This window comes from Melanerpes formicivorus, unplaced genomic scaffold (assembly GCF_026170545.1).
Source record: "Melanerpes formicivorus ecotype bairdi unplaced genomic scaffold, bMelFor1.0.p_v2 SCAF_12, whole genome shotgun sequence".
Classification (NCBI taxonomy): Eukaryota; Metazoa; Chordata; class Aves; order Piciformes; family Picidae; genus Melanerpes; species Melanerpes formicivorus.
This window is the reverse complement of record NW_027142364.1, coordinates 17,391,827-17,409,293: the sequence shown is the minus strand read 5'-3', so window position 1 is coordinate 17,409,293 and position 17,467 is coordinate 17,391,827. Positions and strand designations below refer to the sequence as shown.

The 17,467-nt window shown below is 42.7% G+C and overlaps 1 protein-coding gene across 4 annotated transcripts in view; it reads right to left on the bottom strand.

Moving 5' to 3' along the window:
- NYAP2 (neuronal tyrosine-phosphorylated phosphoinositide-3-kinase adaptor 2) overlaps positions 1-15,143 on the bottom strand; it is a 138,274-nt gene extending 123,131 nt beyond the window's left edge. For 3 of the 4 annotated variants that reach the window (XM_068145511.1, XM_068145512.1, XM_068145513.1), the window contains exons 1-2: positions 14,242-15,143; positions 7,465-7,707 (exon numbers count right to left, since the gene is read on the bottom strand). In XM_068145511.1, coding sequence (XP_068001612.1) covers positions 7,465-7,670 — 206 coding nt within the window. In that variant the 5' untranslated portion in view covers positions 7,671-7,707; positions 14,242-15,143. Of the gene's footprint in view, positions 1-3,182; positions 3,256-7,464; positions 7,708-14,241 lie in introns of those variants that run through there. The other variant, XM_068145514.1, reaches the window with a different exon arrangement.
- Between the last annotated feature and the right edge of the window lie 2,324 nt (positions 15,144-17,467).

The window sequence follows — 17,467 nt, the reverse complement described above, 5'->3', positions numbered from 1 at the left end:
TTCTCCTGTAATCTCTCCTTACTCCCATTTTAATCCAATCGCATCAAAATCTAATCAGTGCACATGCACATTCCTCTTTTCATACACATTCTAGCCACTGATCTGGCATAACTAGGCAACAAGATGCCCTCACCCAGCTGCTTCTGCTGCAGCAGCAGGTCTGTACTGACATTCCCTTCTTCCAGGGGTATGCCTAAGACCACACTTCCTTCTTTCGGCTAAGAAAATGTTCGTGCTTTCCTGTGAAGGAAAATGCATAGACAGTGAGAAGGGGGCTGAGAAGGACAAGCAACAGGAGCAAACATCTGCCAGAGGTGTGAGGCACAAAGTAATCTTTATTATTGATAACAGCCAAATAAGCTGTGATTGGTGGCCCTGAAAGAACAATACACTAAGCTGACTTGCTCCAAGAATATACTTTCCTTCAGCTTCATGAACAGGTACAACGGATTTTTCTGCAGGAGCAAAGATTCACTCACACTAGCACAGAGCTTCATATCTGCTGGCTTCCCAGATTGGTGCTGTGTGTTCCCAGTGTTTACTCCACCGTTTGGGCTGAATTTTCAAAGGACATGTGGCTAAACGGATATGTCCAGGAGTGTGTCTAGCTGCAATATCACTACTTCTGGGTCAGAAGACTCCTTTCTGCAAGTCTTCTGTAGATTAATTCAGGTCATAGGCAATTAGAATGTTGGCCAGGTGCCAGTGAACTTTAGTGTGGAGTGTGTTTTGGTTACTGGAAGTCTTGTAACATAACAGATCAATGCTTTCATCTTGCCAGCAAGTCATGAGCTAGACTTTATTAATGTTCCATGGCCTATTCATTGTCCTGTTTTGCTGAATATATATTTCTCTGTTAATGAAGTCCACCCTAGCTTAGACAGGAAGACTCTCTATTATCTGGACAGGCTTGAAATCAGTCTTGCTGGTTTTAAATCCAGTCTTCACAACAACAGGCTTTATTTATTTATGTTCTAATTGATGCAATTTCATGATCTACCTGAAGACATTTTCCAAAGAACCCTGACTAGCTATGCAAAATGTCTGCTTCCCCACTGCTCAACATGCATCTTTGTCTTGCTAAGAGGGGCTTTTCGATTGGAGGCAATGCTAGAGCATTTTAACTACTAGGTTCAAATCACAATGTTGCATTCTATAGTTAAAGAGCAATAAAGAGTAAACAAAGAAACAAAATGAACAAACAAAACAACAAAAAAGCCCCAATTTGAGATAGATGTAGGATGGGAAGGAATGACTGAAAAGTGGCCATGAAGACCCACACAGCTCCCAGCATGTTTCAGTGATGGCTGCCAGTATAGAGCAGATCTCCTCTGAACGACTCAGCGTGCAGAGGAGGCACCAGCTCGTGGGCTGCATGTAAGTACATGCCTAAATGAAACTGGAGCACAGCCAGTTCACCCATTTACAGAGGTGGGCTGTCAGCCTGCAAACACCCATAGCACGGAGTTCTTAGGCTGGATTTTAAAGGGAAGAAAAGGAATCTGTAACACCTTCAGAAATCCTCTAGGTTCTCTGTCACCACACTTCTTTTAAATGCAGTAAATGAATCCTGGGCAAAAATGTACCCACTTACATAGCACACCAGGGTATGTCTGAGCAAATTCTTGAATGAGGAAGCAGAAGAACTCATATAACTGTCCTAAAAAGTGGTAAGAGTTTTAGGCAAAATTTGTGGAAGATTCATCGAAAAATAACATCAGGATTTAGATGCCAAATTTATAATGTTCTCTGCTTTATTTCCTTGGAATTCCCAAGCATGCCATCAGTCTTCTGTGCTAAATTTTAAACAAGACTTGTTGCCTAATTGTCCTAAAATAAAACTCAGAATCCCAGTACCGGCACTGCAGTATAGTTTGCATTGTGTCTGTTGTTTATGCTGTGTGGCAATAATACAGACGGCCATATGGATCCGAGCATTTGGAAGGGAGGATTTGTTGGCTAGATCATCACATCTGTTTCCTTATAAATGCAACAAAAATACATTTGGAGGTCACTGACTGCACAACCATTTTCCTTACTCTTGATGAAAAAAAGCTGTCAGTGCTACTCTCCCTACACCAAACCCAACTTCAGAAAAGACCCTACAAAATCTTCATGAGAGAAACATTCTGAAATCATACAAGAATTAGTCTCTATCATACCTCAGCAGTTGCTTCCACCACAAAGGTGGTATCACAGCAATCATTTCATCTCAGATGAAATGAGTAAGCAGCATATCCAGGAGGAAGATAAATAAAACCACCAGTGCCACAGTTAAGCTTCCTCATAACACATACTCTGATTAAAGGAGCGCGTACCACTGACCTCGTACCCAAGAATCGCATTCACCACGTGAACTCAGATTGGAATTAGGAACAAGCAAAACAACAACACAACACACAAACAAACCCCAAAACCAAACAAGCCCTCGAAATCCCCACACCAACACGCCACACCAATTACAACAGGTTCATCAGATTGTAATTTAGAAGATCTCAATAATCTGCTTGCAAGTGTTCCAGCCTAACCCCTCACCACGATCCAATCCGTTTATTGCACTTCCTTCACTTTTTTGTTGAGTCTGGTTGTAAGAATATCATCACCTAGCATGCACAAGCATTCCTGAAAATTCAGAAATACCTAATTCACTACACAAAATTTCAACCATGGGCAAACAAATGATCAGAAAAAGAAGGAACAATATTGTAACAATTCTTTTGCTTGAAGTATTTTTCTGACTTCAAGATTTCCAACCAGCTGATTTACCACAAAAATATTTTGCTTACCTTATTTTTGATTCTGCTAGAAACCTTTTTGGTCAAAACACCCTAGCACATCCATAATCTCTAAGATTACAAGCATTTTCTCACTTGAACAGAGATTTTGGCAGTGAATAATGCCATGCACAGAATTATTTTGTATTTATGCACCGTGATAAGCCTTGACTTTTATCTGCAGGACTCAACTTACATCTTGTTCATGAGGGAACCTAAAGACAGGAACCACAGAGAACTATGGACAGGTAATACCTGAATTCAATTACTCCCACAAACTTAAAAGAAATATTAAAAAAACAACCCCGACACACCACAACAAAGAAACAAAAAACCTCACCCCCACAAAACCACAACCACAACAAACAACACCTCCACAACCAGCGCAAGAGAAAAATACGATCTTACTTTCGCCGACAGGCTAGTCTTCAATATATTTGCTTTGCCAAAGTCAGGAGAGGTTAGGATGACAGCTGTTGATTACAATTCCTGCTTTATTACAAGAGCTTAGCTCTGCCCCTGGCTTGGCTGGCCCATTTCTGCTTGCTTTAACACAGAACAGTGCTCCTAAAAGCTCCTCCTCTTGACAGCATCTGTCTGGATACTTACCTCGACACGCAGAAACAAGGCTTTCCACAGAGCCGTTTAGGTTCTGGGAACAAGCTACAAAATCAGAAGCGAAAAATAAGTATTTTGATGGCTGTGCCCAGGCAGAAATTCCTGCCCACTAACACCAGCAACTGTACACCAGAGAAGAATCTAGTCCTCATGTTAAAAATCAAAATGATGACTTCCTCAACAAAAAGAGCAGCATGGATGACACCTGAAAACTAGAAAGGCAGAACTGTGCCTCCTAGGAAAGTGGGCACGCTCCCTATGATTAATGCACCACATCTCAGCCTTCAGAGGAGGAAGGCTCATTATTTGTTTCTTACCAAGACTTGGTATTTATACAGTTTTAAAAAAACCAACTGGTGATATATTCACACAAGACTATGAATAATAGATGAAAAGTATTTAAAATGTATGCATTTCAATTACAGATGAGTCAAGAAAGCAACTGCTCATCCTAACAGATGCCCCATGTAAGCTCAATATACTCACCTTTTCCCTGGCACCCATAGCAGCTGAAGTAAATCTACCTTCTATTCCCAGAAACACTGCCTACAGCAGACACTGCACCATGGTAAATGCCCATGTTGCAGTGCCACGACTTCATTGCCAGTGACAATGCTACTGCTTCATAACTTTATTTGCAATTTATAAGCCCTGTGGGCAATATGCCAGTATGTTCCTCTGGTCTGGACACAGCCACCTGAACAGACAGTGATCAATTAGTCAGACGAGGCAAATAAAAGGTAGAAGAAAAGAAGAAAAGGACTGAAAATTAGGTCCCAAATATATAAACTAACGTAGTTATCATGGCTGACTCTCAGCTGCTGATCAGCACGTTAATCTTATTTTCTCTGCATGATCGCTAAGTACCATACCAAAATTAGGTCAGAAATTCAGATCAGATCAGCTGACTCAGCCCAGCAAGATCAGACAAAGACTAGTTGCTTTTTTTTTTTTCCCCAATCTGATATGATGTGTTTTATTCCCTGCAATGTACAACAGATCCATATATTTTTCCCCACAATTAACCTATTGGAATCACACAGGAGGAGACAGCAATCCCACGAAAGGTGCATCAGTGCTACCAAAGAAGCGAAACACAATGCATCCTCAAGAAGGCAGAATGTACCATCTAACAGCTTTTATTTTTAGGTCATTTTTCAGATCTTGTTTCCAAACTGCTCAGATTAAAGCATTTCAATGAACTTTTAAGTCATTCAACATGGTTATGAGATGATTTAGGTAAATAACAGCTGCTTCCAAATAGTGTTGTGGGTGAATACCACCACTTTATTAGATAATAAATTACTCATTATTATGCTAATAGACATGATCAGCCCTCTTCTATATGAACACTAAAATTGAATAGCTTCTTGAAAAATTCAATAATCAGACTATTAGGTAATTTTCAGTAGGTGCCAAAGACTTACAGCTGCTTTATTTTGATTCCTACACACAAAAGGAGAGCTGGAACCCCCTCCCCTGCTCAAAATCTACCTGCATTTAATCGCAGGGGATGGCTCCTTGTTGCTAAGGAGATTGTTTTCGGCTGTTGGTAGTCTCCAGCTTGGTAGCACTGTTATCACTGCACATGTGCATCACTTGCTATCTAGGCCACACTATCAGGAATTAGGGATAATATAAATACCCACCAAGATAAGGTAGAGACCTAAGTAATATAGCACAGAACAAAGGAGAAAATCAATAATTCTACTTTAGCTTTCCTGGCCGCTGTGTTTCAATAGGTAACAAGATCTTGGATGAATCTCTGGAGGTTACTACAGGGAACAGGCTCAATTGCAATCAGGCTAAGTGACTCCAGACATCACAGATCCTTTAGTCAAATCAGATGTCCTCCCCTTGATCTGCCATTGCATTTAGTTTTTCTAATCAAGGATTTATCACAAATACTTCCTTTTCCCTCTTCATGTTTGCACAGGAAAATGACAGATGCAAAAGCTCAAAGACAGTATTTTCTGAGATTTCCTAAGGTGTTTTTCCTTCTTTGTTTTCTCAGATGGATATTGTTTATCCCCTCAACGTTACTGAGATGAACCAAGTGCAAAGGGAGAAGAGGGGGCCATTGTGAACACAGACTCCTACAGAAGAATCCTCTGTTCAAAAAGTGTTGGTACCTCCAGTCCACATACATGCACATGCTGTTCCTCTGACAAAGCAGGCAAGTAGCCTTAAAAGCTCCCAGTCAGCCCCTTCCCACCCCGATACTGCTGATAATCTCCCTTGTGTCTTCTGATACTTTACCCTGGGAGCAGACCTCTGTTCTTAGTGATCTCAGTAGAGCATCAATAAGAATTCCATGGTTTGTCTCAGCCCTAACATACCTGCACTTATCTTCATCAAATCACTTGGCCAAGATCAATAAACCAGCCCACACAATCCAACCACAAGGTCGGAAATACTATTTCCACCATTCAAATGATTTAGAGAAGCTTGGCTAGAGGACCAGAAAGAACCAGGTAGGTACACAACTTACTCAAGAAACTCATTCATAACAAAACCTGTTTCTGGCACTTGGTAACCTTCTAAACAGGACAGCCAGAGTCAGACATATTTTGAGATGGGTCTCCCTACCCTTTCCTCTTGGAAACTGTGCAGTTTATGTAGCTATTCCATAATGAAAAGAGAGATGGACACTAAAAGCAAGAAACCAAGCATGCATCTATCATAAATCAAACAAAACCTTCCCACATTAATCCACTGCAAGCAATAATATTTTGCCTCCTCAGTTGTGCACAGCAGAACTCCTGCTACAAGCTGCCTATGCCTTTGACTACCCAAAATCTTGAATCCCCCTAAAGATCACCCAGAAACTGAACTGACAAGACAACAGTCCAAATGGTACCAAATTACACACTTTATGGGCTCTTGTTAATCACCTTAATTCACATTATTCTTACCCCCCTCAACCAAACTAGTGACAGTCCAAAACATTCTACTGCCTGAAACATAAAGCAGCCATAATTTTTGCTTTTATGTTACTGCTTCTCCCTCCTCTGCACAACTGTATGTGCTGCTCTTTTCCTTTCAACATTCCATCATTACCAGACTAGCGAGGCGTTGCTGGAACGTTCATAGCACAGCATGTCTGTTAGACCTGGATGTACAGTACCCAAGACAGACCATAAAATTTAATCACAAACTGAAATACAGAAGATTCATGCTGGGGAGTGGGGGGAAATAAAATCCAAGGAGCTCATGCTCAAGTTATCCACCTGCATGTAGAAGTTCAGCATTTGGATGGATGATTTCCCTATAGCACACAATTTCTCCTTGTCTTCGAGAAAAGGCGGATTTTTATATTCAGATGTGTATATGATAAATATTTCATCTATCCCATTCAGCCTCCTTTTCCTCTTCATGAGGCTGCAGATGTTTCATTGCCCTCCACCAATACAAGAGGCCAGGTCATGAGAGTCCTCCTCTCATTAACAGTCAATTAAAATTAGTGTGGTTGCTCAAGAAAAGCCATGATGGGTTCTGCCCATCAGGGCCCTGGTTCGTTTTTCTTTTCACTGAGTGCAGAGCAGCAGAATAGGAGGAAATTGTAAATATCAGACATTTTTCTGTAAAACCTCAGACAGCAATCAGAGAGATTTGAAAACTGACCAGATTTAAAACCACAGCTGGAGTCCATTTTGCCCTGTCTGTCTCACAAGGGCTCACACAAAAACATATCTTTGCACAAATGGGACACTGTCCATCTGAAAGGTCTGAGTGGATGAGGACCTGTTTCCCACTAGATCTACATCTCCTGTCCCAAACAACTTTTTTGTTGCAAATTCCACCCACTGAAGATGCCACATATGCTCAGACTCCATACACTTGGGTGTAACACTCTGCTATGGAAGACAGAACTCTTTCAGCATTGCTTCTACACAAAACAAAATGCGCAATTAGCTGCCTGGGATAATGGTCTGCGCTCCTTTTACCAGTGAGCTGCCTAGAAATGAAGTGCTCTACACATTTACTGTATCCATGGCCAAGCTCCTCATTCACTCTGCCACTCACTTCATTCACTCTGCCAGACCACTCATCCTGTCATCAAAATATTTACCGTTTTATTGCTTCTTCCTGTTTGCGGCGTTTTTCGCTCTTTTCTTTCAAGTAAGCCAGGTTCGTTTCATTCCTCATGCGATCATTCTCTCGAGCAATGTCTGATGCATTCTGTATAACCAAGCCATCATAGGCCTTCATCCCCATGTCTTCAATATACTGGAGAAAAGCGCCCAAAGTGACCTCCTCCTGATTAGAACTCATCATCTTGCAGGAGATAATGAACAAAGGAAAGCAACGTTTCCTGCAGGTTAAAAAAAAAACAAAAAACACAAAAAGCACCTTGATCAGTAGGAAAATAGCTTAAGGTTCATGACAGTGAGATTGGATCAGTTGTAATTAACATCTTGGTCACTTGTAATTAACATCTTGGTAAGAGACAGTTTTTTAGACTTCTGCTTGTTGAAAGGATAATAAAAAAAGCAATTCAGTACAAAGAGCAATATTACTCAAGACAAGGGGAGATGCAAACCAAGAGTCTCTTCCAAGCAATGCAGATCCATCCAGTTAACACAGTGCTCAAATCCCAAGATGTTTGCTTCCACCTCTTCCATTTTCCTAGCACCCTTCAGCTGTATCAGAGTGTCAGAGTATCACTAAGGTTGGAAGAGACCTCAAGGATCATCGAGTCCAACCTGTCACCACAGACCTCATGACTAGACCATGGCACCAAGTGCCACATCCAATCCCTTCTTGAACACCTCCAGGGACGGTGACTCCACCACCTCCCTGGGCAGCACATTCCAATGACCAATGACTCTCTCAGTGAAGAACTTTCTCCTCACCTCAAGCCTAAACCTCCCCTGGCGCAGCTTGAGACTATGTCCCCTTGTTCTGGTGCTGGTTGCCTGGGAGAAGAGACCAACCCCTTCCTGGCTACAACCACCTTTCAGGTAGTTGTAGACAGCAATGAGGTCACCCCTGAGCCTCCTCTTCTCCAGGCTAAACAATCCCAGCTCCCTCACCCTTTCCTCACAGGGCTTGTGCTCAAGACCTCTCCCCAGCCTTGTTACTCTTCTCTGGACACAGCACTGACCTCTCTGAATACCAGTTTGAAGTTCCATCCCAGGACAACAGGTCTTATTTACAGGTTAGATAAAGCTGTACCAGAACACATCAACAGACAAAATTCCTACTCTGCAGGTTCAGGTGAGAAAGTTCAGGTGAGAAAAACCATTCCATTTTTTGGAACTAAAAAGTTCAACATTTTCTTGAACTTCAAAATCCAGAACTACTCAGAAATACTTGCTTACATTTCTTAGTAATAATGTGCCCACATGTCCTGGTCATGCTGCCCAACAGCTTGTCAACTTGAAGCTCCAAGAACAGATAAGTAATTCCAGATGAGTTAGGTCCTTCAAAACTCTAAAGCCCCTGAATTCTCCAAGATTTCATGGGTCTACAGTCCCTTCAAGCTAAGCATCATGGAGCATGGGCACTCTTATATCCCTGGGTCACTCTTAGCTCCATGACACACAGCCTAAGAGCTCTCAGAAAGGCTCCAAAGGTTTTCCACTCAGCATCAGGCAGTCAACAGAACTCTGATGTATGAACCCATCAGTGATTACTACTAAAGGCATAATATGATTTCAGAAATGATCCTAGCTATATTTTACATGTTTAGATGCATTAAACAATTAAAACACAATTTTAATAAAACAGAATCATCTCACATTCTTATTTTAAATAGTAATTATTTTCAGATCCTGGGATATTAGGATCTGGGGTGGCATTATCCTCACACACCCTGTGAGTGGGCTTCTCATCATACAAGCAAGGGGTCAATACAGAGTGACAGAGTGACCTGCTGGCAGAGCTGGCAGCTGAACTCAGCTCTCTAAGGCATGTTTGTTTCTTCACTGCTAGATCATCCCCCCCTTCCCTGAAGGAGGATGGTGTGACTGCTGGGAATCAGCCTGAGAATCATGCCAACACTGCAACTAGGAGTAATCTTAGTGAACAAGCAAGGAGCATCTTGTCTGCACACAGATTTCAAGGGCAGAGTCCCTGTGAAATCAGGGACAGAGATGCTTCCTCTATTTCCTAACATACTGGGGTATTTCTAATCTTTTCTACACTGCTGGGCAAGCAACATTCTTATCAGGGTAAGTACTGCTTAAAAAATACATTTAAAAAAGTTAAAAATAAAAGCTCTGGTAGATTCTAGCAACCCAGTCTGGCCTTTAAAGGCACAGCCCTGAACCTGAGAAAAAAATGCTTTTACAGCCATGGAGTAAGCCATCCACAAGGGATGAAAAAGAGAGAAATACTTTTCCACTCTTCATTCCCCCCTGTGCTCCCCCCTTTTTATTTGCTGTTGCAATGGCAACAAGCACCTGGTTTCAGACACTTAATACTTCAAAAGCACATGAATATTTCCCCCTGTTTCTCCATGTATTTATATAAAAATTATTCCTGTACAAAGGTAACAGGACTGATAAAATCACAGAGATTCAGAGGATGCAGAGGGTCTGCTCCTATCACCTTTTCCACCTCCCAAGTCAGCTGTGTCTATCAGCTAAGCCTCAGCATGAAGTTAAGGCTGTACAGGGTCACTACATTGATTTAAGTATTGTTAGGCATGACTATACATATCTCCTACTAATCCCTTGCAGGATAGTGAAAGGCAGTGAAAGATGTCTTAGAGCAGCCCAATATGCATGCATGTAATCTCACACACCTTTCCCACCGGACATAGCTGGAAGTCCTCTGGGTTGGGGTATGGGCTGAGCTATTCCACACAGTCATCATAAGTGACACAGTATCAGCAAAGGAGTGATTTGGGCAGACTGTTATGAATGTTGCTGATGCTTCAGCAGACATCAGTTTAGACCAATTCCTATTTTTCCTAGTTAAGCCCAGATACCACAACCACTTCCTGGAATCTGTCTATAGCAAGAGGCCTACCTGGGCTAATAGCATAGACTGCTCTACCTCCAGGCGCTGACAACTCAGATGGGATCTGCTTTCTGGTGGTTCAGGTTTGGGCCATTGCCCCAACAGATGGCTAATTCACTATGTTCTTCATTTTGAGTTCTGGAAAAGCCTGGTTTCTGTCCATATTGAATTAAATTTAGATAAATATGTAGAGCAGAACCCCCACCCTAGGAATATTACTGGCATCTTTGACACTGAGTCTAGTGACCACATTTTACTCCTGAAATACAACATTCAATTTTATAGTGAAGATGACTTCAGCAGGCTTTCAATAATCACAATTCTCATCCATTTTCCCAAAGACATTAAGAACTCTATTTGCTCCATGCTCTCTTTTATGACAATATGTCATTTGGTCCTCATTGTTTCCCTTTGTTTTTTTTTTCTGGAGGCAAACACTCAAGAGTCTGTTGAATCTTCTTTTATTATTTATTTTTCATGTGAGAGGATAAAATTATTCCAGTTTCTAAGAGACTGAAATTAAAAAAGCATTTATTCTGCTGCATGTACTGACCAGATAGTTTTTCTGGTGGTTTGTTATTGATGCTGTTGCTAAACTCATGCAGAATGACAAAAATTTGCACAATATTCTGCAAACAAATCAAGATCAAGTCTTTGTCCTAATAGGGGCTCAATCCTGCAACAGGACTGAGCACCTGAAGCTCCTCTCCTGAGCTCCTCCTGTGATGGCTGCTGCTGATTTGGCTGCTATAATGCCAAATTCAGCTTGGGGTACTCCTGGACAGGGTTGAGGGGCTTCCAGATATCTAAAAACTTTAAATCAGTGCTCAAGGCATTAACTTTGAAAAGCAGAAGCATTCTGTGCTTTAAACCTTGTGTATCACCTGTGTGCAGTGCATTTACAACTTCACTGCAGTTACTATGAATGGACAGCTGTGCATGCCATGCTGAAACAGAGTAAAACTGCAAGTAGCAGAGGCAAAGTGTATAACCAATTCCTGTAAACATCATAATTCCTTGCAGAACAGACCATAACCAGTTTTATTTACAGGAACTAATGCCACTTCAGAAATATAAGTTACCTTAATAAGAGTGTTTTATGGCTGCAATGGGCTGCAACCAACACATGTGGCCCATCAAGTGCCACACATTTCTTGTCACCCTCCTTGAAAGGTGCACGGACAGCACTGATCATCTGATCAAAGGTTGTGCTGACTGAGGAACGCAGGCAGTGAGCAATTCCTAGCCATCTGGCAGGGTAGATATGGATACAAGCAAGTGTTCTGTCTGAGAACATTTATATTTGATTACAGATATGCAAATGCAAGTTGTTAAGTCAGTAACGAACTGTAGGTGAGGCACCACCATTTTGGCACCCCTGACATGCACACTACGATCAGGCATTGTGCTAGCTGCTGACAAAGACCATAGGGACTCACATATCTGTTTACAAGGAAATTGTTTTCATTGCATTTTGTTTCTTGAAAACAACCAGCCCAGGTCAGAGTGATACTGGCGGAGGAGCACGGAGGAGCTCATGCTGCACTGGCCCGTGCCATCAACTGCTAGCATGGGAGAAAAGCAAGACTGAGTTTTGGTTTCTTCCTTCCTAGAGCATCTGACAAGGGCAAGCAGTCCTTTTACTAGTTTGCCTAGAAATATTTACATAACTGCATTCAAAAATCTTTGTTTTCATTCACTTTTCTAGGGAAAGATAATGCATTGTGCTTCACAAGGCTGTTGCATACCTTGCTGCTAATTTAATTTTGGGCCTTGATGGCAAACACACAGCGCTCTTGGTCAAACCCAGATCACCTCCTCTTAACACAGAACAGTGAATTCAGCATGAGGAATAACTGACCTAGTATCACAGCACCAAAGCAAGGTCAGATGTTAATACTGAGACGTGCTGTTCTCCTTTATTCGAATGAGGATGCCCAAAACATCAGCATGCTTGACAACCACAAGCTGCAGCTGTGCTGCACTGGAAATTGGCAACACTGACATTAAAGAGAAGGACCTTTTTGAAGTATTGACAAAGGAACTGATTTCATTCTTCCAAACCAGAGGGGTTTGTTTTAAATTTTAATGCAGGAGAGCAGAACTTGGAAATAAGAGTGGGGCTGCCCAAAACCCTGTGTCCAATTCCTAGTTCCTTAAAGGTCTGCTCCCCTGTCCAGTCCTGCCTGTGCCCCCTTCAAATACTGCCTCCTCTCTGAGAACACCTCTGCTTTCACATTACATGTCAATTCTCTCCACTAAATTCAGCGTATCAGAACAACTCTGCACAAATCAAAGATACAGATCAGCCACCCAACCCCCCAATTTGAACTGTTGCACTCTAGCTGCTTGCAAGGCAGTAAGAGCCAAGTAGACAGATCAGCCATATCCAATTGTCACAAACTGCTGACCACAGCAGTACTAATAAGGAACTAATGGTATTGGGTGTTCAAAGGACACTGCCACTGCAACCAAGAAAAAAAATCAGTGATGAAAAAATATACTAGAGATGCCTTTGCAGAAGGCTGTCCCTCATTAGACCTGAGCCTTACACCAAATGAGTTTTGAAATGTCCAGACAGTTGGCTGTGTTGAGACAAATGTGTAAGTCATGCTTTTTGGAGTTGCATTCCCTGCTCATCTCTAACAAGCTGGCATTACTGTTCTCACATAGTGATACATCAAACTCTACTATCAAAGAGGAAAGATAGTCTGAAATGGGCTACAAGTTTCCTACTATATCTCCTTTGACAACTTTTAATGCAGATGTTGGAAGAAAGAAGACCACTATGCTCAATTGGAAATACAAAATACACTTTGTATTTTGACTGGAATTGCAGATTGTATACCTCAGCCTCTCTGCATTGCACAGCATGAGCTCTAGCACCTGGTGAAATCACTGAAGCTGAGGAGTACTAAGGCCTTCACTTAAAGAGGTTAAAAGTAGCTCCTTCAGCAGAATGAGAATACTACTGTATGATTTTAAAGTAGTCATCCATTTCCACAGCAATCCCATCCTTCAGAGGGGAAAGTTGGCCTCACTGATTTTTTTAGGAACTGACAAAAATACCCTGAGTCTTGAGTTTTGGCTCCCCTTTGACAAAAGAAGAGGTCCTTGATTAAAATGACTCCTCTAAGACTCCAGGACGCACAGAGCTGATGTTTACTTTGCAATGCAGAAACACTTTTATCGCTTTTATGCCCAGAGGAAAGGAATTCTTCCTCGTGACCCCAGGGATGTCAGACAATTACAAATTCAGGTGCCTCTGACTCCAGGTTTAAGTGCAATTACGCCCTTTTCCCATCCCAATATTGTGCAGAGAACTTATGAACAGCAAGAAATAAAGCCACAGAACACAGAGACATAAACACACATGTTCTGTGTGCAAACAGGAGTGTGTTTGGACTCAGAAGAAGAATCTCCTTGCTGATGGAGGTGTTAGTTTTCCTTTCTCCTTAAGAAAATGAAATGGAGATTTCACTAGCAGCAGCACCACGTTAAGATGCTGTAAAATATTAATGGTGCAGCAGGTCTGATAAGTAACTACCAGATGTTGGAAATTATTTCAATTAATTCATCAGGAAACAGCAAAGATTGATTTTAATTATTTAGCAATGCTTTATACAAGCAAAACCAATCCAGCTGCAAAAAGCCTCTATTACAGGCACAATCAACATGTGAAGTACACAAAACCAGTCAAGTGGGCTCTGGCTTTTAGTTCATGAGTGGCTTGATTATTAAACACCTCCTAAAAATACACACGGCCTCATCGCTCTGCATTCTGGCTATTCACTATTTAATTTTGCAGCATTTTTTTTCCCTTGTAATTGGCACCAGATTTTCTTAGCATGCTCAGATAATGCATTAACTATGTACGTACCAAGATTTAAGTCCACGGGGACTGCTAAGTGCAACAATCAAAGGTGACTTCTGCCTGTAAAAAGCCCTTTCCTGTGGTTATCTCAGTGCAGTCGGAAGGGAAATTTCAGCACCACGAACAGATTTGCAGTTAGGTTCAGGTTGGTTGTTGGTTGTTTTTTTTTTTTCTTCAGTTAAAGTGCATTAAATCTTGCTGGCAAAACTGCCCAGATTGTAGAATGCAACATCACTCTAAGTCAGTGTGCTAGGTTACAGATCTTCTCACTGCACGACGAAAACGGCATGGAAAGTTTGGCTCTTAAAATATGCAACGGTCAGAAAGACAGGTGCTTGCTTCTTTAAATCCACATTCAGAGAAGAGAGGGTGCAGATAATGGGAGGGTATAAACAACACCCTGCTTTGAGGTCCAGCAGAGAATAATCTGGATGGTTTTTACCCACTTTACAACACAGAAGATCACAGCACCATCATATGCACTAACACAGAGGTTTCTAAGGTGCCTCATTTGAATATGTTCCGTGGAGACAAAAAGGGCGGAATGCAAGGGGTAGAAAAAATGCTATCCAAATGGCTTCTTGCAGCAGGAAAGACACTGGCGCTCTCATTGCCCCCGAGAAGGTCTGAGGCAGTCTAGCCGTGGCATCGCCTCTCTTTTCGTGCCTACAGGCAGCCTTGCTCTCTCCAGCTGCCTCCGTCTGTCGCCGAAGTCGGGATTCTCAAACAAAGAGCGAGCCTACCTTGGGCTGCCGGCAGGACGGCGGGGCTCCTCCGGGGCTGCGGTGGGGCTGCCCTGAGCCCCGCACAGCCCGCATCCCAGCACCGCGGACAGCTCCCGCCGACCGCGGACAGCTCCGGCTGCACTGGCCCCGGCCAGCGGCCAGGGGCAGCGGCCGCCGCTTCGGTCCTCGGCTCCGGGAGCCCGCGAGCTTGGCAGAGCCTCCCAGCTAGGCAACGGCCTTGCTCTTATCGCCGCTGCACTGAAGTCTGATTAGCAAATAATCCGACGGGGGGAAAATATCTGCGTGAGCAGCACTGTACATCACATTGGGTCTATAGGTAGGGAGGAGTGTGAGCAACGCCCTTCCCCCTCCTCCTTCTCCTTCCCCCTCCACCAAAAAAAAAAAAAAAAAAAGAAAAAAAAAAGAAAAAAAAAAGAAACCGTTCTTCCACGAGGACGTGTCAGTTAACCTTTAGCCCATGGTATGGCTCAAGGAAACGAGCAGCCACTTAAAAGGAACCCCTAAGCCTCAGCCTGATACCTCACGTTGCCGAATCCTGTGCACCCACCCTCACGGAAAGCAGTGCAAGGGACACAATTCCTGCTGACGCAGATCGACTGCTGCGAGGGGAGCGAGGGGAGGAGCTTCTCAACCTCAGCCAAACAACCTCCCACCACCTGCTCCCATCGCACGAGAACAAAACTGTGCTGCTCGGACAGCACCAGCGTGACATTTATGCTGCTTTACTCTCAGCTTCTGTCTGCAAACCATTTGGGGTGGAACTGCACGGTTTTATGGCCATCCAGAATTTGTGAAAGCAATGACAAGGAAGAAAACACGTCCTTTCTCCTGAGCTGGATGTATCTGTGGTATAGCACCTCCTTGCAGAATATTTACAGTTTTGCTTCTTCTCGAGACCTCCAGACATTCAGACTGGATACAAAGCAAGAGTATTCCTTTCTGTGCAGGAGCCAGAGAAAGGGGAGATGGCTGAGTGGGCACAGAATGTTGCTCAATCATTCAATGCCATTTCATTCTTTCTCCTTTAAGTTACAGGCATATTTTCCTCTTGAATAAATCTTCATTCTGCTGTTAACGGCTGAGTTGATTTCTAAAATTAACAGCAGAGATTACAGTCATGGGACAGAGTCCTTTCAAAGCAGTGCACCTTCAGCAGGTCTAGCACACAAATAAGACCTCCCCCACACAGTACATGAGAGCTTCCTGCAAATCCCCAAACACCAAGTGGAGTATCAGTGTCACCTCACATTCCAGAGCACCCAAGATAGCCACCTAGCCACCCTGCAAAAAGTGGCAGCCTCCTTCATACAGCCAATAAAATGAAGCTGGAACCATAGCCTGAAAAAAGCCTGATCTAAAACCTCCCTCACTCACTAGTAACTCTCTCACTGCTCACTGTCACAACACACCTCCCAGCACACCTCTAGTAACCCTGTCAAACAGGACAGTGGGGCTTCTGCAGAACACCTCCAAGAGACCATTTAAAAAAGGATGCTTTAAGAAGGGTTACAAAGATAGAACAGGGTTTGAAAATGTGGAGGGATTTTCTTTTTGTCAGGGAAAAAGTTCTGTAAGGGAAGTATCTGCCATGTAGATCGTGGGGCAGTCCTGGAAGATCAGGCAGGAGAGCTCTTTCTCTAGCCCAGAGGCTAGCCCACAGCTCTGTTTCTGATTTTCAACTTCCTTGAAGGAGACCTTAAGAAGAGCCATGGCTGTGTGGTAATTAGAGAATTATTTGATTTTCATCAGCTGGAGATTCCTGTCACATAAAAGCAGCTTCTTTCCAATAACCCTCCAGAATTTAAGACCTTTCCTATCTCCGCTCCAAGTCATGCACCAAAGCCAGAGAAACTATTCAGTCATAATTTTTCTCCACATTACTTTAACAGAGATCCCACTGTAAAGTCATTAAAGCTTCATAAACAATTTGACAAACTACAGATTTTATACCACAGGCTTGAAGCTCTTGGCTATGTCTTCATCACATGGGTCATCCCAGTAAGTGAATTTACTTAGATACAAATGCTATTGCAATTTTGGGCAGTTTCAGCATCTTAGTGCTCTAGTACCGAGGTTCCTGGGAACCATATCTCATAGAAGCATAGAGTGGACTGGGTTGGAAAGGTCACCTAGGCCAGCCTCCCTGTACAGTGAGCAGGGAATCTCCACCAGTTGTGGAATGAAATATCCATTTTCCCTTACAGAAGTGCTGTGGAAAGGGCACTGGGGGATATCATGAACTCTACAAGGCTGGCCATTCTATTCTTTCTTAAAGCATAGCAAAGTCTGTAATCTGCCTAAATAGTCAGATAGCATCAACCTGAGAAAAAGCAGCTACAGAATCAATCATGGGATTCTCTGTCAATGGCAGAAGAGCCAGTTCAAAACTCAGGCAACCTATTTTGTGTTGGTTTTTCCCCCCCCTCCAAGTTTCTCATAGAGCAATGCTATGATCATCTTTAAACAAGTTTTATGACAAGCTTAAT